The following is a 22,371-nucleotide window of genomic DNA, read 5'->3' on the forward strand; positions in this document are numbered from 1 at the left end:
CCCAGGGTGCATTTTAACTAGTAAATGGCAGTTTCTAGACCAGTGAAAATCCAGTTCTTCTTTACAAGTCAGATTAAACAACAACAACAACAACAAGAAAGAAAGAAGAGCAGCGTCAGAGGTATTCACTGCAATATTGGAGAGGTGAATTTCCTCAGAGCATGTGCCCAGCTCCTCTCCCTGCTCACTCCTCTGGCCTTCTGCTGTAGTTGCCAGTTAATAAATACCTTGTGCTATTCTTGAATCCCACCCTTCACAAATATTCTGTTCTTTCTCATGTCCTGATGAAAGAAATGCTCCAGAAATGAGCCAGTCTTGTTGGGACTCCTGGAAAATTTGTGGGTGCTAACTTTATGTCATAAAATAGAAGCAAGCTTGGCAGTTGCTTTAGTCCAAGGAGACTTAATTGAAAATTCACTGAGCTAAGTGATGAAAGTCGGGAGCCTTCATCACAGATTTGACTTCTTAATGTCTTAAGCCTTTCTTGTAAGAACAAGGGAATGGTCACGTTCAATCCTAGCTGGATTAGGTGTTTTTCTAATTGACCTTTTTGCTTAAACACAACAAAAACACACAGGAAAATTTTGGAACACTATTATTACTTGTGCCGGTGGTTTAGTTTTGTTTTAAACTCTCTGCAAATCCTGATGCTGTAGAACATTGATTCACAACTTTAGAAAAAATGTCAGGAAAAACTCATGAGGCAATACTTATGGGAGGCCACCAGGATTTAAGGGAAAGTGTCACCAAAAAGGTAACATTAAGGAAGATTTGAGCAGTTTCCAGTTAATATGAAAATCAACAACGATAACACCACATTGTGAGACCCTGAAGTAGCGTGACTCTTTCTTTTACATTATACAGCAAAGGCTAGACGGCTTTGGGGAAAAGTTAGCTCACAAATTCCCCTGAAATACAGGCTGGGCTTTGGGAAAATGTGGGAACTGCGTGTAAAAGTTTTTCACACACTTCAGTGTATTTTACATCTAGAAGTGGAAAAAGAGTGAGTGAAACCAGGGTGGGTGAATAGATTTTGGTGGACCTGCATTTCTCAGATATCTAAAACCAAGTCATCCTTGGGAACTTGCAAGGATTCTCTTTCTTCAATGAAACAAGGACTAATTTCTAGTTTGGCCATACAAAGTAACAAGTTTGGCTAATTGCCTGAAAGTTTTGATTAAGTTGTTAATAAATTAAGTTTAGAGTAGCCAAAAATCACATCTCGCTGATAAAATTCCCATTTGATAGAAAAATCCTACAGTTTGAAAGAGAAAGGAATGTTGTACCAGTTTAATGTGGTCCCTTGGACTGACACTTGAATGTCTCTTCAGGAGAGGTTCTTCTGTGACCTGCCCCATGCTGGGGCAGAGTGGAGAGGGGAGCACAGACCTCCCTGTCCTCCTCTCATCCCCTCACCTGCCTCATGCTCTGCCATTATTTTCATTAGCAAGCTACAGGACCCAAGTGGACCATGCTTCATTTCAGAAAGAGGAAGACAAATCCAAGGCTCTCAGCCAGTTTCTAGGGATTAACAGGAATAAATAGCCCTGAAAATGCCTGAAGCTCAACTGACTCCTAAAAAGGAACAGAAAAATGAAATCAAAGTCCCAACCCATCCTGTAAATTGCAGCACTAGCACAGAATTTACTTAGTTTCAAAAATTTCAGATTTGTAGTCCTCATGTTCAAAATGAAGTCTGCTGAGTTAAAAATATAGGAGATGTTTTTGACATCTTGTAATATATTTTTGACAGAAACAGAGATAGGATTATAGAACAGAGCAGTCCAATACAAACTATGGTCTCCAAAAAATCAAATCCCCAAACATTGCACTGTGGCCTTTCCTTTTTCCTGGCCAATGATCCCTTTAGATGGATTAGCTTCTGAATACCCTTCATCTGGTAACAAAGATTTGGTTAGGTAGAGCTTACTGAATACCACAGAGACAGAGGTGTCTCTTGACTGTTTAAAGAAGAGGGGGGTGGGGGAAAAGGAGCAAACCCAGTTTTTGAAAGTTGGTAGAGGCAATCTGTCCCCTTCTGTAGACCACCACTTTTCACCTCTGAGACAATCCTGTTGCACAAATATGACCAACCAAAAAAAAGGTCAGGCTGGTAGAGCTTTAATTTTGGTACAAAAGGAGACACTGGTATTATGTTTTGCTGTTTCCTTTGGTTTCTTTGTTGAGAGGGTGGGTTTTTTTGTTCCTCCTAGTCTGAGCTCCAGTGATTCATCCATCTCCAAATGTTGACATTTTAACCCGATACAAATCCCCCTGCCTAGCTTTCTGTCTTTTCCATTTTCAGTTCAGATTTCCCTTGTGGACTTGCAATTCACTCTCAGATCATTAATATCCTTTGCTGGCAAATCCCTCTATATATACGCAGCAAGAGCGCTTGCTGCCAACTGATCTTCCTTCACCTTTTATTTCCAATGAGGAATGTAACCTCAGCTGCCTTTCAACATTTCCGGCTCCTATTTTTCTACCTATCATTCGTAGTTGCATAATGGTCACTTTACCTCAGTTATCAAGGCTCTTTATTATTGCTCACTCATTGCTGATGTTTGCCTGTAACCTCACTTTTCTAGAGGGTTGGTAGACAGGAGGCAAGACAGACTCAGGCCGCTGAGCACAGGCTTTTCTGACTATCCAGGATGTGGCATAAGCCAAGAAAGTTCCCCCTCCTTCTGAAGAAATACAGATGGGGGGGGGGGGAAAGAAAAAAAAAAAGAAGCAGCAAGTAAGTCTCAAGACCAATTTAAGCAGAATGAATGAGTCTTTGTTCTCTAGGGCAGGGTTTGCCTTTATATTTGCTGTGTTAGCCACGGTTGTGATTTAATTGCACATCTTAATGACTTTTGGTGTTTCCGTTAAAGACCCAGAACCTGGAATTAAGGGAGTGCATAAGGCCCTTCGTGTGCATTCAGAGCAGAAGGTAAACCTTACTTTTACAACAAAGAGGAACAAAATTCTCCCCAAAAGGCTCCAAAACCCAAAGGAAAATAAAAGGAAATTGACATTTGTTGGTTTTAAGAAGTCTCAGGATCTTTAAGCCACTCTCGGGGTTTTGGAAGGCATGATGCTTTGATGCTCGAAATTGACAGTGCTGCCTTTATGTTGAGTGTGCACAAATTTGCTCAAGAAATTAAGAGCAAGAACTCCCTCCATATGCTACACCGGCCCTTTCAACATGTTCCTTGTTCTCTTGATGCAAGTGGTGGCAAGGAGAGAAGTCACCGGCCATCTCACCTTTGCTGCCTCTGGAGGTTGCCCATCCTTCACAACTTTGCTAGTTAGACTCTCGTGACATCTTACCACGTACAAGAGAGCTGGTTTAAGCACACACTGTACAGTGTGGAGATGTTTTATTATTTAAATGAGAAGACATGAACACAGGGTTGGGGTTCACAGGAGAATGAGGCCAATGGATGATCTCTCACTGTCCTGCGGTGAGATCCTTCCCTGCAGCCAAAGGGCCCGACCCTGTTTAGCAAAATCACCAATAACATTGCCATAACTTCAGTGGTGATCACCATGTCAGGAAGTAAAGTGTAAGTGACCCATGTCTTCCATCTTCTGCTGTCCAGTTTTGCATATTTGTGACAAACTCCTTTCTTTTGATATCCTTCATCCACTAATATTCTACCCAATTCATCACTGCCTTACTGGGTTGCTGAAGCTCTCATTCCCTTTTTTTCCAAGGGAGGTTTTCCCAATTCCCTGTCTATACCAGGGATTTATGCAGGCAGCACAAGCTGTAGCCGGGATAAGTCCCAGAGACTCGAGTTAATGCTTTTCCACAGAGCATGCTGACTGAACCACCAGACTGCAGATGGCCTGGCTGTGCACATGAGGAGCTTCACCCCAACCCTGTATGTTTGCTGTCTACCATCTGCCAGAGCTGTTACCAGAGCTGCTTTTTGGATGTTTATTAGCTGGTCTCTGTCAGCATCAGCCAAGTTAGCAATGATCTACCACCTGAGCTTGGTTTTTGCTCAGGGAAGACTGTGGAAGGCGCACACTAGATGTAAAGAAGCATACCTGGATGGCAGGAGTTTGTGATAATACGGATAGGTCATGGCCAGCAGCTGGTAATGTAGCTTGTTGAGATGGGACTGAAGAGGAAGTGTGTGACCAAACCTGGAAGACAAGCAAACTCTGGTCAAACCACTTTGCACCTCTGCTCTCCTTGATGCCTTTGCCTTGTTTATCTACTTGGATTGTAAACTGCATAAGCAAGAGACTCTCTCTTAACTGTGGATTGGAAGACCAGAATGAATGACAGCAGATGAATTTGGTCTCAGATATTTTAGACCTTACTTTAAAAAATTCTGATAAAACCTCAGGACTATTTTTTTACACACTGGCAAACATGATACTGATGGAGATCCTCCATCAACATCGTGTGCTTAGAGTAAGCCAGATTTCTGACTTTTCTTAAGGCTGGATTAGAGAACCATGGAATCACAGAATCATGAGGTTGGAACAGACCTACAAGATCATCAAGTCCAATCATCAAACCAGCACTACCACTGTAACCCCTAAACCACTAAACCATATCACCATCCAGGGATGGTGATTCCACCACCTCCCTGGGCAACCTAACAGTGGAAAAAAGCCTGACCACCTTAACAGTGAAAACATTTTTTATAATATCTAATCTGAATCTCCCCTGTCTCATTTTAAGGCCATTTCCTCATGTCCTCTCACTGCAGGAACTCTAGAAGAGTCTGATCCCCACCTCACTACAACCTCCTTTCACAGGTAGTAGTAGAGAGCGATGAGGTCCCCCCTGAGCGTCCTCTCCTCCAGACTAAACAAACCCAGCTCACTCAGCTCCTCATAAGGCACGTACTCTAGTCCTTCCACAAGCCTTGTTGTCCTTCTCTGGACACGCTCCAGCACCTCAATGATTTTTTTAAAGTGTGGGGCTCAGAATCAAATGCAGTACCTGAGGTGTGGCCTCACCAGTGTCGAGTACAAGAGGATGATCACTGCCCTGGTCCTACTGGCCACACTATTCTTGATATAGCCCAAGGTGCCATTGGCCTTCTTGGCCACCTGGGCATACTGCTGGCTCATGTTCAGCTTCCTGTTGACCAGCACCCCCAAGTCCTTTTCTACTGGGCACCTTTCCAGCCACTCTGCCCCCAGCCTGTAGTACTTTGTGGGATCATTGTGGCCAAAGTGTAGGACTTTCTATCTTGCTCTCATACTACCTTTGGATACCTACCTTCCCTTGACCCACCCAAATGGCACCTTCCCTGATTTATGTCATATTTCCATTAACAACTTTTTCCTCTGTTGACCCTACTGATTTCTTTGAAATTTACACTTTGATTGAAGGAATATGTAGCTGCAGCCTGTTGATGGCTAGGGGGAAAACCTCTGGACTGACCTGAGGCTCTGTTGTTACACAGGGCATTCAACTGGTATGTAGAGAGAAGGTGAGGCCATTCAGTGAAAAATGACGTTGTTTCTGGAGTCCAGGGACTGCTACCTGTGTATCAGTGTTGTTAACCAGATGACAAAGGGCCTGCTTGTGGGCTGGGAACTTCTGTCCTGGCTAGCAGGGAAAGCCAGGCAACCTGATTGGCAACCTGCAGGTCATAGCCAAAATTTAGTGACCTAATAGCCAGTGAGGCTAACAGTGATCAAGAGTGTGGGAAGAGATAAGTTCTGTTCTCCTGTTATACCTGACGCTGAGGTAACAGTTACTGGTATGCTGTGTTGTATTACAATGCCAGCAGTATTAAAATGGTTTCAGAAAACCAATATATACATAAAAAAAGACTTTTAAGAACATTTCTTATGTTCTGTGGTGAAAGACGGGAAAGAGCCACCCTGTTTGTTGCAAAAAGAAAGTAGAGAGTGGGTTTGGACAGTCAGTCTAGAAGTACAAAGGCGAGGAGGCATTTGATAGTAGATAGATTTATTCAGTTTGGCAAATGTAAAGCAAGAGCCAATAGCTAGAAGGTGAACAAAATCAGACAAGAAGACCTTTTTTTTTTAAATGTGCAAGAAGAAAATAATTGGGGGAGTTCTTATGTCATCTGTGTACTGACGATCAGACAAGGCCATCACAAAGGCCTTCTCTGACCATACAATTTCTTGTTTTATTTCATGAATAATAATTCAGTTTCCATATGAATAAAAAGAGGATAACAATATGGAGCTTGAGACCTCCATTCTTGCTCTTTCTCTCAGGACAGCAACAGGACTTCTGTGCATGGGGCAAATAAAAAATAAATGTTTTCACACACAAAGAACCAACCCTCCTAGTTGCCTAATGTTCTCACACCCCATTCAAACCAGTAGAGAAGTACCCATCGTGTGTTTAGCTTCTTACAGGAATTCTTTCTCAACACACAAACTATATGGTGTGATTCTATTTAGAGCAGGAGTGTGCAAGCTTCTTCATATTTTTCTACTCCTGTCAGCTGATTTACATGCAAATCCTAAATCACATCTATTTTCTGTTTGTGTTTTGCAGGCAACCTAAAGTAGTGCTATTGCCAAAGGGAGAATGATGTAAAATGGCAGTAAGTAAGAAGCACTCCAGCTACACAGTACATTTCCCCACATTTGCCTTGGCCAGTCTCACACTGTGCAAACCCTCCAATCTTTTCCTGACATCGCACCTAAGGCACTTCCCTGGGTCCTCCTACTTGGTGTGTTAAGGACAGGTTAGGGATGGGGTTATAGGTTAAAAACTATATTTAGTGCAGTTTGTACCTGAAAATAAACAGCGTTATATTAGCCAGAGATATTTTAAAGGCCACCCATCTCCACGTGCATGGGCTGGCACAGCGGTTCCTAACTGTGATTTGGGAGTGCCAGAGCACCACATATCCCAGCCGGTGCTGGCGGTTCCGTGCGCGATTTGCCTTTCCAAAGGATTTCCTCCGCTCACGAACGCCAATGCTGACCCCTCGTGGCCGCGCGGGCCCCCGCAGCACAGTGTCACCGGTGCCGCCTGTGCATCAGCCGTACGCAGCTACCGGGCTCCACTGGGGACCACGGGCGTCTGAGGCTCCCCGGCCCCGGCGAGGGGCAAAGGGAACTGGCACACGACCCGCACATCGTCTCTTGAAATGCTTCCCACAATGGGGGCATCGCCTTCCCATTGCTACCAGTTCCACCCTGGTAGTACTGACCGACTCACCGCCAACTTTGGCTCCGGATCAGGGACTTTTCCATGGTCAGGATCCAACTTGCTTCTATTGCAGCAATTGTTTTTGCTATTGCTTTTTTCTCTGTCTACTAATGCCTGTGGGACTAAATTTGACATTTCAGGCCATAGCTTTCCACAATTAGAAATTGTAGAAATTCCACTCCTTGAAACATGGGTATATTCAGGGATTAAGAGCAGAGTAGACGAAAGCTCCTCGTAATGGATATTTTTTAAGTCTGCAGAAGGGAATCATAACAAAAAATAAAGCTAGAAGCAAAATGAAGAAACTTAGCAAATATCAGTGCCAGTTGAATAGGTCCTTTCAACAGTCTAGTGGTTTGGCTTTCCCAAGTGTTATCTATGAAGCGAGTTTTGTCAGTGAGGGATTAGGAACCCATTATGTACTGCCTGACAAAGCAGAGGGGTACAAGTAGTAGGTGACACGGTGATGCAGCAGGAATCTCAGTTGCCACAATGAGGTCACCACATTTGAACAAAGCAAGACCCTGCCACCTGTCTCTACATCATCTTTGACCCCTGAGGTCATACAGACTGAAATGGGGTGAACACATTCAAGGTTCAGAGCAGGGGTGTCTTGGTACCCTCTCTGTGAAAATACTCATGTTATTGAAGGACTGAGGTCATCCTGAAGGTTCTTCACCAGACCTGTTTTCAGTGGTCAGATGTCACACCTACATCAGTTATAGAGATAGACAAAGATAAGAGTTTATGGAACAGTGATTGGGCACTTAAAGGAAAGAGACAACATGCATTTAAATCAGCTGGTAAAGAGTGGACAGCTCTGGAAAATAACAACTTTCACCTTTTCTTCCTCATCTCTGCCACAGTCATAGCTTTGTGTCCCCATGAGGCAACAGTATGTTGAGCCCTGGAGACAGCTTCACATCTGATTCATGATGGTAGCAAAGATGTTTGTTGTGCACTCACTGATGATGGGCACAAGCTGGAAGCCTGAGGGTAGATACAGCCCACTCAGCACCAAAGAGGCACTGCTGGGGGTGATGACTCATTTACTCATAGAGCACACCCTCCAGTACCGCCTCCCTATGCAGTTAGTCCCACCACCAGCAGTGGGGTCAGATCCCCATGTGCTGCACTCCCTGCCAAAGCTTTCATTGATTTACATCCCAATCCAAAAAGGGTGAACGTGCTCCTTGCTTTCTGCAAAGTTTATAGTAGGCCTACTAATGGCATAGCCTGGAGCTGTGAGAGCTTGATCCTGTCCATGGCCAGGCACCCTCAGTTCTCGCTGCAGTCACTCAGAGCCAAAAATATACGTCACTAGCCTGCACTGCAAGATGGTTTTGCTCCTGGATGAACATCTACTGTATGCAAGAGATGTGAGTCACCCGATTAAGGGGTTTCTCCCACCCCCTTTTTTTTGGATGAGGAGCCTTCCAGAGAGGAATTTTGAAATCTCCAGTCCCTTTTCCAAAAGCTTTCATTAAAACAGCCCATAAAGTTTCTCTGGAAACTTTAGGAGGCCTTTAAGGAAAAAAAAATTGAAATTAAAATTCATTTTTATTGAACAAATGGGCAGCACCAAAAATATTCAGAAAATTAAAATTAATTTGAAAATAATTAAAAATAGGAGAACCTTAGTGTATGTTTCCAAGTTCTGGGTAATATTAGAGTAGCATTAAAAAATTGCAAAGGAAATTTACTGTGAGCAGGTGTTTGAAATAATTGGGGGAGAAAAAGGGCTGAGTATTAATTAATGAAGAATTATGAATATCCCTTGTTGGATTTTTTTCCTATAGTCAACATACTTTTAACCACATGAACTTAGTGAACACATTTTAAAAACGTGGAGTTGCTTTACAGACACTTACAGGGAGCTGAGCATTATTTTATCCCCATTTATTTTATTTTCGCCAGTGGCACGCATTCAGCAGGAGCTGTTGAGAGGACCAAGGTACTGTGGTAAAGTCTTCCTCAACAGCTACAAAGCACAGATGTTAATATTTTATGGACAAAAACTCCTACACCAGGGTCAAAGGCACTGAAAACTTAAACACAGCAACTGGTTTCAAAAAAGGCAAATGAAGAGCAAATGTATAAGGCCTCGTCATGCATAGGAACTTGCTCTGGGCTGTCACCCCAAAAGATTTTCAGACACCTACTGAATTCATCAGGGCCCCATGCAGACAGACACACAATGCCACGTTCCCAGCAGCTCAGCGTCGCTGCCAGCACTGACTACATTAAGGACCCTGCTAGAACACATTTTTCAGAAGGAAGAAACAAAGCCTTTGTGTGAAGATTTTGCAGCCTGCATATTGGAAGGGAAATCTCTCACCTACCGGAATGGGCTTTGCCTTGGCTAACCAGCACGGCACTGTTGAAATGGCTGGTGGTCTTGGGGCTGTCTTGAGCAGGGGTAAAGGGGCAGCAGCTGCATGTCCTGTGGTCAGCTACTGTAAAATTGTTCTCTTGTCAATTCCTCCAGCCCCCAAGCTCTGCCAACTGGATTGTGATGGCTTTGTTCCATGTCGGCCCAGGAACACTGAGCTCCCCAGGGGATGAATGCAACTCTTTGGTTGATTTAACTTACGGCTTAATCAGGAGGGTGTCATCATGTATGCTTAGGTCTTACATCTGCAAACTTCAGGTTTGTCAAATACAGGCTGATATTGAATGGGAATTTTCCAGTGTAAGAAGCTAAAGTTGTTTCTCAAGTATGGTGAATGTCTTATGTGCTGCAATCAGAGCTACAGATAAACCAGGCAGAAAAAGTGTTACTTACAGAATATAAGCCAGTGATAGTCAGAGGTTGCTTCCTGCTCTTGTTCTTTATTTTTTCACTAGCCAGCCCAGCTGAAGGTTGATTTAACTCTGCGGGAAACATTCATTCTGATTTCAGACTGTTTTGTTAGTCAGTGAACACCTAGACGGGGTAAGGTAAAAGTGAATCCCCCAGACAGCAATACTGAATAATAAGGCAGTGGTGCAAGTGTGACAATTTAGGGAGAAAAGGACATCAGGTCCACCTTAATTGACCAAGCACCAGAAATTTCAGCAATTTCTTCTTTCTTTCTTAGTGACCTGATCTTAAGGATTCAGATCAAGACTGCAGTCGAGATCACCTCAAGTCCCAGTTATTTGCAGAGAGAGCTGAGGCTTTCTTACAGGGGGTGAGTACAAGCTGTGAGCCTGAGTCTACCTTTGGCTTAGGTATATTTGTTTCAATTGAAATTTCTCTTCATGTATCTAGAGAGAGCACTTGGGGAAAAGCTCATGGTTCTTTCTGTCACTAGTATAAATGACAGACATATTAAATACAGCAAAGAAAAACTCTGGAGTAAACAAAATCTGCATTTATTCCTCAGTCATCTTTTTACAAGATTGCTTCATGTTTTCACAAAGGAACACATACCAGAGATACATGAGTTAATCTACAAAACCAGATATTCAAACCAAAGTGATAAGGTACATGAAAATCCACGCGCTTTGTGATGTAGTTGCCACACACCTGTCACTTAAATTCAAGAGAAGTTGCTGTGAGATACACAAACATTAGTTCTGCCACACCAAAATGTGATCACTAACTCTATGGACATAGCTAAAAAACATATTTACAAAGTGTTATCTCTACCAATTGTCATCTAAGTTTGAAACAGGTAGTTAGTTGTTCAGCTACCAAGCCTTCATGGAAGGTGAAACAGTCTAACGTCCCTAAATGGATTCATGCAGTGTTTAGTTTTGTTCACAGGAGATACAAGAACAAGTATCTATCGGTGATGATAAAAGTAGTACATGAAGATGCATCACCCCCCTGGAAGGAGTTAGAAGCATCAATGCTCATTCGTTTATCACTGCTGTGGGTGCGAAACTTCCATTGCTATCACACATTCCATTCCCAAGCTGAGAACTCTCCTGCTCACTGGTGGGTCTAGGGGAAGGGCATGCAATGCTTCTAGATCTCCATTAGTGGAGAAGAGCTGACAAACACCTTCTTTTCTCACAACTCCTGTTGGTGAGGGACATTTTGCTGAAAGAGACCGACGGTGATTTGTAGTGTCAGCATTAAATTCAAAATGCTAAAATACCTTGACTCTTACTGCAGCAATTTAACCACTGCAGAAAAACTGTCTCTTGATTGAGATTCCTTAACTGTTAAAAAAATTAAGGTTCTTTTTTATTTTTACTGATCAGGATTGGTGCAAAGTAGATTTTTTTTTTGGCAGGGAGGCAGGGAAGTTGAATTTGGCTCTTGTACTACTCACATCACAAAAGGTGGATCTAGTACTTCCCTTATTTAATTCTGTAGAGTTGCACTGTTATTCCTGCTTGGAATCAAGCTATAGCAGTATTTAGTTTGGCTTTAACTTTATTCAGCTTCTAACATTAGAAGGAATATGAAAATAAAATTAAAAAGTAACTCCTTTTGTAGTCTCCAGAGTGGATTATCCCGAGTTGCCAACTGCTTATGCTGTGAGGGTACCCAGAGGAGTGACTGGCTGCAGGTGCTCACAAACATAGACATAATAGTATGGACATCTTTCTGCAGTAAAAGTTTTCACCCATTTCATAACCTCTACAATGTACAACATATAAAAAGAGTTGGAAAACCAGTAGTGTCCCATCTTGTGCCTTTTTGCTTCTAATCCTGATGTCAATGTTAGACTGCTCTAGTATATCTTGCATCTAGTATACCCCCTGTATCTACAGGAATGGGAATAACAGTATGTTAATTTTTATGGGAGTCAGGTGATAGCTGTCATGTTCCCATGAAACGACCTTTAATTTTTACATGTCAGGAAGCATACTATGGTGTACGCAAAACAAAGACTGCATCTTGGCATTTTATCCCTTCCACCACAACTGATGTTTCTATATCATTCTTGAGTTATCTGCAGTCACCTCTGACTGTCTGTGGATATTCAGCTAAATGGAGTAACAACATTAGTATAGTGCCTTTCACACACAAACCTGCTCACAAGCACAATAATTCACAGCCTCCAAATGCAACCACATAAGCCAATACATAAAAAGATTATTATAAGCAAACTCAAACAGATGCAGGTGACTTATTAGAACCTAGGCACCTTATTATTATTACCTAGTAGAAAATAAATAATGATGTGTCAAAACAATAATTTAACACAGAAGGCTTTAGCTATTAGTCATTACAGAACACATTTAAATCATAAAATCATAGAATCATAGAATAGTTTGTGTTGGAAGGGACCTTTAAAGATCGTCTAGTCCAACCCTCCTGCAATGAGCAATGACATCTTCCACTAAATCAGGTTGCTCAAAGCCCTATCCAACTCAACCTTGAATGTTTCCAGGGATAGGGTAGAGTAAAACAGAACCAAAATCAAACTTGCACACCCGCACACACACACAAAACAGCATGCTGCTCAAAGTGCAATGAGACAGAATTAGAAAGCCATTAAAAAGAAGCTGTGTCAAGTGATTATTTAACTAAAATTACAACAGCCAGAAAAGATCACAGAATTGTTAGGGTTGGAAGGGACCTTTGGAGATCATCCAGTCCAATGCCCCTGACAAGGCAGGGCCACCTAGAGCAGGAATGCATCCAAGTGGAGTTTGAATGTCTCCAGAGAGGGAGACTCCACGACCTCCCTGGGCAGCCTGTTCCAGTGCCCTGCTACCTTCAATGTAAAGAAGTTCTTCCTCTTACTGAGGTGGATACAAGATACCAATGAACATCTCTGGAAACACTTTTCTCAGGCACATTGCAACACATAGCAGTGATGATTACGCAGCAGTATAATATTTTTACCCTTAATAACAGTAAGAATCTTGGTAATACACCTCCTTTCTGACTCAGTGCTGCAGATCCAGAGTCTATAAGGCAATAAGAAGTGCATTTGGGATTCTTTCCTCCTCCACTGTACACCTGTAGGCCCATGCTTGTGTTTAACCCTGGGCACAAAATGGCACCTTCAGTCACTGTAGAGACTTCCTCAGTCCAAACTCCTCCAACTGTCCCCCCCTCAACCTCAAACCCCACTGCAGGAGCTGTTCCAAGGATGAAACAGTGGGGCAGTTTACAGATAGGACTCTAGAGTGGGACCATCATTATCCATGCTATTGAGAATGAAAGTTAATGCCTTGATTATGTAAGCACACTGCCCCGTTGCACAAGCCAGAAGCTAGTGAGGTGTCCTCTCTTCAACACATGCCTTGTCAAAGGGCCTAACTTCTCAATGTGAGGGAAATACGTCCAGCTATTCCACCCTCCCACATGTGCCTATTTCTGACAGAGCACTGTGTGGATGTGCTTAACAGAGGCCATGTTCTCCTAGGGCTCCTGGAGGATTTATGGTTGACTCAGCACAGTACACTCTAACACTGGGCTGATCTTCATGGCACTAAGCTCTTAATTACTACTCAGATGTATATATCAACAAATGATAAATCCCCTTAATTCAACTGAGCAACAAGCAGAAAAGACTGTAGTCACACTGCTATTTTAGTATAGTGAAAAAAATTCAAAATTACAAGCAATTTATTCATATCCATGTAAAATATACCACAGGACAAACAAAGTCCCAGCCCAATCCTACAATACTGGCACTAAAGTGCATAATGACATCCTGTCATTCCAAAGTGGTTTGCTGCATTTTAGTCTGATCATCGAGTTGTTTACTGGACAAAAAGCTACAATGAACAGGAGTGGGAACTCCAGACCTAACAGAAAGGTAGCTTTTCTATTTATTTTTTACAGGCAAACATAAATTGTGATTGAAAACAAGCAGCCCAGTTTCTACCTAAAAATTATATGCTTGTTTTCTTGCTTTGAGACTACTCAGTCTTTTCCCAAATAAACTCCAATTTCTCCCTGTCAAAGCTCACTTTAGTTAAGACTACAGATGAGGACTTGAAGGTGGCAGTGCTCTACATTGTATAAAAGTTACATGGTGTGTCAGTGCGTGAGAGTAGTAATGGGTCTCATGCATTTACAACCACTAGTACAACACATCAGCATTTCTCAGATTTCACAGCTATAAGAAGCCCTATTCATTTACAGGAATAGTCTAAAGAGATCTACTACAATGGCTTTAAAACATTGGATAGAACTGGCTGTAGAGAATGTGATGGCCACTATGTCCCACTAATGGGCCCCTTTTATTTCAATATGAATGCTATCCAGAAAGGACAAAGGTGTGAAAACCAATCATTGGGTGGTGATGAATAATACTGTTTTGTCTTTATGTTGATCCCCTTTTAAAAAAGAGAGAATTTAAATACATAAACCTATGAAATATATAGATAAATATATAGAGATAGCTATGTTAATATGTAGTTTGATTACAATTGGGTTAACCAAAGAAAATCTAAAGGCACCACAATATATCAGCATCATTGAATAAAATACTCACTATCATTTTCATGTAGTTCTGAAAACAATCAGTAAGAAAGCCATATAGAGCAGGGAATAAGTCTCATTATTTTAACCTCAGGACTAGGAAACTAAGGCTCAGATTCACTTAATGATGTGCCACATTCAAACAATCTCTGGTAAAGAATTCAGCAGTTCTGAGTCCCAGTTTTTTACCTAGTTAAGAGTCAGAAAGGCTTGGAAGCAAGATAAGAACACTTCAGAAAAACAGTGGATTTTCGTTTGGGCCTATACTCAGAGGTTATAATGGGCAAAGCACTGAGCCTCCTCTTTGTCAATGGTCCTAATCAGTCATACTAGCATTAAACAGATTAGTTGCTATAAAATCACTGCTGTTAAAATAACTCTGAATTCTACTTGCATATTGGAGAACAGCGTTTGCATGGGTACAAATGAATAGTGCCTTGTTCTGTTTCGTGTTTAATTAATCCAAGTGTATTTAAAGCAAGCAGTAATTCATCAGGCTAAAAAATCCTGAAATATACCATATCACAGATGCAGCAAATTCACCTCCATGCAAGGAAAGGCTCATTTCTCACTTCCACTGGTGTTACATTTACATGGCTTTAACTATGGTTGAGCTAATCCTTAACTCATTTTAATGTGATAGGAAAAACAAACTTCAAATCTTCTACATAAGGCAGCTTTAAATTTGCTGCAATTTTTTCCCCCAGAATTATTTGACTCTGGTTTCAAATCAACCTTGGCTACAGATATAACATAGTGACAGACTTCTTTCTGGGCTGAGATGAGGAACAGTTAATTTTCCATGATAATTTGGACTTCAAGAAGCCTTTGATAGGTAAATGAGGATATAAGACTAGATAGAGAAAAGTTCATGAAACCAAGCTAATGTAGCACTCCAAGACATGGAGAACATGCTGCTCCAGAAGAAACACCTTCCTACAACCTGGAGAAATATTTTCCTTCTTTCAACAGCTGAATAGAGAAGAAGCAGCTCCTCAATTCTGGGATTTGTTGTCCTTTAGTTGCTGTCCTGCAACTAAAGCGCTGTTGGTCCATTTAGGAGAAATCTCAGTCATGGCAGGGGGGTAAAGCACCAAGACTGCTGATATTTTCAAATCTCTTAGCAGCAGCAACCACACAGTAGCTTTTCTGCAAAATACATAAAACAAGAATCCAGTTAATTCATCAGTGTATTTTTTTATTTGGTTAAGTGTTCTAGAACAACCACATGGTGGTTTCTTTGTGCATAAAGAAAAGTAAGCAGCACTGAAGCTTCTTGCTTACAAAGGGTTCTTGCAGCCACTTTTTTGTGAAATCTTTTATACAACATTATAAAGACAAGGCCCTTTTGTTAAGTGGAGAATTGATCCTGGAGGTCTCTCTTGAAATGCAGCTACTCTGCTTTTTTGCCTCTCTTGTCATACAGATCACAGCATAAAAAGGCATGCTGCAAACCTCTCCATTTATTTCTGTTACCACTGCAAGCATTTATAATGCCAGGTCTAAATCAACTGGCACTTGAGTACATTATTTTGGGTTAAATGTGGTAACTATACAACTTGCCTGACAAAAATAGCTAAAGGGATTCTTTAAAAATATGCTATGACTATTCTTTAAAAACTGCTATGATTTTAGATCCACTCATTAAGTAAGCTCAAATAAACTCCAAAAAGAAAAACACACGCAGAGGAAATAACACCGCTAAAGCCAAAACCAGATTTTCCTGCAAGTTAGATCATGAGTAGGTTACTATGTTACAAAGCTATTAAAAGTTTATTTGAAAATAATTTTGACCGCTTTTGGACTGTCAATTTATCTCAGAGTTGACTTTGGTTGTAATAGAAAATTGTGCAATACAGTGCTTCCTGCATTAGAGAAGGAGAATTTTCGCCATTTTATTGCTGTGCTTGTTGACACAAGGTAGTGTCTTGAAATGGGAAATACATATAAAAACACTAGTCTTACAACAGGTCAGGGAAACTTGTTTAGAAAACTACTATGTAGAAGCACACAGGCGAGCAGAACAAACCTTCATACAATCTGTGTCAGCACCAGTGAAGTGAGGACAAAGACTGAGAATCACAAAGAGATATTAATTCCTACTGGATTTCCACTACAGAAGTTGATGCTCAGATACTACCGTATCAGGAAGTTATATGACTTCAGAGAGCAAGTAGGATATAATCATGACACCTGAGTCCTTACTGGCCTCCACTGTATGATGGAAAAGCAGCTTCAAGTCCCTGAGATTTAAAGATCATTAACTTCTGTGTTACTACACTGCACTGTATAAAATCTGTTCTAATCTTACTTAGTCAAAACAGAAAAATATTTCCAGCCTCTCACAATATACTCTTTTTCACATGTTTCTGGACAAAACTTGTTGCAAAAAAACCCAACACCTCACTTGCCTACCAAGCAGATGATAGATAATGGCACCATCAAAAACTTGCTTGTGGTGAAAGGTAGAATACTTTTCTTTTGGCATCCTGTTGTTAATCATGACGCACTACTAAAAGGAAGTGGTTTTACAGTGTATGTGTGTGTTCTCAGTCTAATTCACATCTTGACCCTCCACTACGTTTTGCCCAGAGATGGCCTCCAGAACCTCTGAGTGGTTCCCATGGTCCTTCAACAGAGGCACCAACTTCTGTGGTGGTTGGTAAAAGTGGTTGCGGGAATTGGTGTTTTGGTTTATGGAGATACTGCACCACCTGAGGTAGCCTGATTTTAAAATGGCTGAGTGAATACGCTTTGGTCAAAAACCAGAGACAGAACATGAGAGCAGACTTGAGACGCCCTGATCCCTGGGGGGAGGCAACCAAGCCAGTCTGAGAACCACTAATGAAGTGTTTGTTAATGAAAGGGCAAAGACAAGGAGCCAGAAAAAAAGGACAGAGAGAGAGATGCTCTGTCAAAATTGTTTGGGTTGCTAAAAGAGAAGATAAGTGCCCTGTCAGAAGTGGGTCCTCAGAAGTGTGGAGCAGCCTCTTTTAGGGGACACCTTGCTTTGATTTTGTTACAGTTAGTGGAGCTGCCCTGAGGGTCTGGCCCGTGCCTCTGCTAAAAAGTTATTACTTTTCATATTTCTACCCTTTTTAAACTATACTTCTAACCACAGCATGAAAACCTGAAAGCTTTCAACACTGAAAAATTATTGGGTGAAATCCTGCCCCATGAGAGCCAGTGGGAGCATAACCATTCCTTCTAAAATGGTCAGGGTTTGCAGCACATATTGCTTCATGCACATTAATTTTTTTGCACATTACTGTTACTTGGTATAAGTGATAGGGCCAGTTTACATTTTGAATGATTTCCAGACAGAAGCAGGGATAGTGGTGGTGAATACAGTTTCAACCCTGTACTTTGGACTATGCAAGGTTGTTGGCTGCCCACTGATCCCTTCTGCAGGGGCTACAGCACTTACATCTGAAGAAACACTTGGGACCTGAAACAAACCTTCTGTTTGGCAGCTCTTTCAGAAAGGTTATTGAGCCAGGGGTGCTTGAGACACACAGTGACCTTCAGCCTTTTTCTAAAGGAAAAGAAAAACGACAACAAAAAAAAAGAAAGATACCATTATTAGAGCATTAATTGGAGATCAGTGACATCTTACCTCTAGTTAAGGTAATGGCAGAAAAACACTGCAACATCAGATGTTTAGTGAAGCTATCTTGCAAAGCACAAGAAATACGAATAAAAAATACTACGGGAGAAGATACAAAGGACAACATGAGTTGTAAGGTTTGTATTAGGGTAGGGTTTCCCTGAGAAAAAAAATGGTGATGGGAAGCAACACAGCCCAGCTTGTGTTGTTGCAGCATTTGGAAAAGACTGTCTGTTCCCCATATTACAGAAATCAGAGCTTCTCTGGAGCCCAACTAAAGGAGACAAATTGTATGCTATGGGTTTCATAGGATATCTGAGGAGGATATCTCTGAAGAGATATTATCTGTGACAAACTCTCCTATTTTTACTGTGCACACACACTTATAAATCTTCTAGTAATCTCATAAGCATTACTGTTTTGGGAGATTGTAAAGAAAACGAAATTTCAATGAAAATTAGAATATTCTTATGTTATTATATTCTGTTTTATAGTAATTCTGGTTATCCTTACTCTGTATTACAGGAACATGCTGCAAGGACAGAGCTGTCAAGGCACTATTCAGTCCATCCTGCCCAGAACCCACACCACCTCATCAGCAGAGCTACCACTGCCTGATTATCATCATAATCTTTGCTCTTACTTTAATAACATTATTTTGCAAATTAGCAAATGATCTATTGATTCTTAATGATAGCTGTATATCAAAAGGCACCTTGACATATACATCCTCAGCAACATAGCAGTCATTTTATTTAACATCCATGTGCTTTGCCTGCAAAGGAGGAAGTGAATATTGCACTTCAAATGCTGTAAAAATTCTGAAACCTAATTAAAATTATCCCCTTGCAAACCACTGAACCACAGAGTGGACTCACAGAAACAGCCGACAGCAAGGTCACCAACAGCATAGATCTCCAGAAAAATTACTGACTACCTAACATGGGAATAACCAAAGTGATTTAAAATCTTGTTGATCCTCCAACTCAAACCAACTGAATTGTTCGCTTGAACAAACAACTTATTTTTTTGTGCTGCCCACAAAGCTGGCTACATCTGAAGGGCAAGAAGGCTCTTAAGTACTAAGAGACGCACAAGGTGAAATTCCAGGCTCTGTTGGGAAAGGTATCCCTTGGGAAGAGATAGGATGAAATCAGACTCATGTGGGACTTCAGGAGAGCCTGAAAGGATCTTCAAAGCAGGAATAAGAATCATCCTCAGCTGGAAAATCCTTTTCATATGGTAATTCAGTGTTCATTTTGTAAATACTCTTATTTTGCTAAGAAATAGATCCACTCAGCAACACACAGCTTTGCATGATCTTATATTTCTTCCCAGATGTGCAAGAACTGATGAGCAAGTGTGAGCATGCAAATTGGAACAGCTAAAAAAAAAAAGCAAGGGAGCACATGCACCTCACAATGGCAAGAAACGAATCAGCAACAAAGACTCAGAGGAAGTTAAGGAAAATGTCAAAGCAAACAGTGATGTGGCAACACAAGAGGGCAACAGCAGATGCACAAGGATATCTAAACTTAGGGACCTGGAGTCTGTAGTGGAGCTGGTGGTCTGTTAACCATGGATGTTTTAAGGCAGCAGTTGCACTTAATCTCCAGCTAAAGGAAAAACAGAATGCTATTAAGAGTTTTCCCCAGAATCTTACAGTTCAGCAATTATCCGCTACAGGTTGTGTTCTGCCATCATGCAATGTTGTCATTTCAGAACACTATGCCAGATGGCAGCTAATCCGTGAATTAAGTTTTGTTTCACAGAAAAAATATATTCAGGTAACTTCAGAGCATTTTATGGATACAATGAACAACACCAATGAAGTGGCATTAAAATATTCTACATGGACATAAAAAACTTAAGTCATATTAGTTCTGCAGTGGAGCAGCACAAATGACATAGCTGTGTCATGATGGCATGGAACACGTGTTTCAAAGTTATAGGGATTATATACCATTTTTCCTTGATGAGAAGCTTTGAGATGAAATCTTTGGCCTCATCAGAAACATTTCGAAATTCCTCTTCTTCAAAATCCCAGTTACAGGCCAGGATATTGTTGAGGGTCTCATTGTCATCATCACCCAAAAAAGGAGACAATCCACTGAGGCTGAAGTTGAAAGAAATACTCTCAGTCCTTCTGTCTTTCCCCTTCCTGTACATGACCTCCAGTGTGCTACCTATGATTGTTCTGTCCCTACTGGCCTGTGTTGCAAAATGCTATTGCCTAAGAAGGTCCCTAGATCATTCCCATTTTTCATCTATTTACATGTTTAAATAATTACCCTTCTTCTCTAATAAACCAGTCATTACTGTCTTTCATGGTAGGTCATATTTTCCAGACCTCTGACCACTATGGCACTACCCACCGGGAATTTACCAAGCAGTTTACATTATTCTGGAAGTGTGATGCTCAAACACTCATGAGGGATATGCAATGAAACAAAGAAGAAAAGCTCATGGCAATTGGAAAAGAGGAGAGATTGCTCAATATGGAATTTGGAAAGAAGTCTACATTTCCTATCTTGAGTTCAGATTTTTTCAATCTGCCAGTATAGCAGCAAACTTGGGTGACTTACACAGTTCAACATAGAAACAGCTTACAAAGGAGATACTGAATCCTACTTACAGCATATAAGCAATGACTCCTAAACTCCACATGTCTGTAGGAAAAGAGACAAACTCATAATTCACAACTTCAGGAGCAAGAAATTCTGGAGTCCCAAAGTTAACTCGAAGCTTTTCCCTGGGTTTATATCTAGGAAATGGGAACATCAAGTACAGGTCTTATTAAAGGAATTCTGGAAGGAAATTCAGTAGGAAAACAAGGACAGACAACGGTACAAAGTAAAAAGAAGTATACCCATATATCGAATGAAAACAGTTTGCAAGCTTTATATCATACTAGGGCAAAATGCAACTGCTATAAAAAGGAAGAAATTCATATTTCAAGGACTTCTCAGAGCAGCTTTTACCATCCTTTTGGGACTTCTCCATATCATAGGCATGAAATTTTTAACCAGTAAATCCTTCACTGAGGTTATGGCACCTAATTAAACTAGAAAGTGATATAGCATGGGATATATTGTAACAGCCCTTGATGGTACGTTACACTCTCTTTTGAAGAATCTCTTAATATTGCAGACAAGAGACTAGACAAGACGTACTACTGGTTTTGTCCATTTTAGCTGTTCCAAGATACTTTTATGCCTGCTTAGTCAGAATCAACCCTCTTTCAACCATATACCTGAAAAAGGCTTCAGAACAAATTTTTTCCACTCAGCTCCAAACATTCCATATTAAAAGACATCCCTTGTTAAAAGAAAACATTAATTTGTCCTAACAACAGTAGAAGGCCATTATTAATGAAATACATAACTGTAGAGATGCAATATTTTTTCCATTGTTTCCTAATCCATTCAAGATTAGTAAAAACACATGCATGTACCTTCTTGCCAATCCAAAATCAATAATTTTTATTTGATTTGCCTCTCGGTTCACACACAGGATATTCTCAGGCTGCCAAGAGAAACAAAAGAAAAAAAATGCACTTTAATGAGTATGAAAAACTGGGCTTTTAGCAAACTGTAGGCAGAAAAACACTAAAAGCAGAGTAAATATCTTCTAAGCACCTTTTGCTTTCCTCCTTGTTCAGATTTCTCTGCATGGGTAGCCCTCTTGCTGTCACGCAGCCATTGGAGCTGTGCATGCTGTGCTTTGCAACTGCTTTTTCCTCTCCATGGCTTTTCAACTTGACATAAGGCAGCAGTTCAGATAAAGAACACATTAGGGTGAGGGGGACAGGGAAAGCAGACTTCCAAAGAGGGGTTTCAGAATGCTGTCACTGCTGATACTGATTTTAAAAAAATAGAATTTGTTGGGCTTTGAAATTTATCTTACAGTTTTACATTTCTGAGTTCACAGATGTTCTGTCAGATTGAACATTAATTTATTAAGCTAGTCACATCAACTTTATGCTTTTCTCAGACATTTTAGCAAAAGATAGGATTCACAGGTTAAATCCCTCTGGATTTTTATAGGGCCAAATGCTACTCTTCACTTTCCTGGCAGGAATCCTTTAACTTCCAAGAATTACTGCAAATTCATACAGAAGGGACTGAGAACAGGATTTGGCCAATTGTCTTTGAAATGTAAATACCTAAAATACAGTCTCATATTCATTGCCAGCACTTTTATAGCTACTCTGTCTTATTGCTCAGT

The 22,371-nt window shown here is 40.9% G+C and overlaps 1 protein-coding gene across 5 annotated transcripts in view; it reads right to left on the reverse strand.

The window, feature by feature from the left end:
- Positions 1–22,371, reverse strand: part of MYLK4 (myosin light chain kinase family member 4) — a 213,884-nt gene that overhangs the window by 122,563 nt on the left and 68,950 nt on the right. For 3 of the 5 annotated variants that reach the window (XM_051799449.1, XM_051799450.1, XM_051799447.1), the window contains 6 exons: positions 21,599–21,669; positions 20,780–20,908; positions 20,108–20,260; positions 19,688–19,760; positions 17,997–18,072; positions 10,493–15,686 (listed from right to left, as the gene is read on the reverse strand). In XM_051799449.1, the coding sequence (XP_051655409.1) occupies positions 18,025–18,072; positions 19,688–19,760; positions 20,108–20,260; positions 20,780–20,908; positions 21,599–21,669 (474 nt within the window). In that variant the 3' untranslated portion in view covers positions 10,493–15,686; positions 17,997–18,024. Of the gene's footprint in view, positions 1–10,492; positions 15,687–17,964; positions 18,073–19,687; positions 19,761–20,107; positions 20,261–20,779; positions 20,909–21,598; positions 21,670–22,371 lie in introns of those variants that run through there. The other 2 variants (XR_007906641.1, XM_051799448.1) reach the window with 2 other exon arrangements.

The sequence above is a fragment of the Manacus candei genome, unplaced genomic scaffold, assembly GCF_025592945.1.
Source record: "Manacus candei isolate 608988 ecotype Guabito, Panama unplaced genomic scaffold, ASM2559294v1 h1tg000049l, whole genome shotgun sequence".
NCBI lineage: Eukaryota > Metazoa > Chordata > Aves > Passeriformes > Pipridae > Manacus > Manacus candei.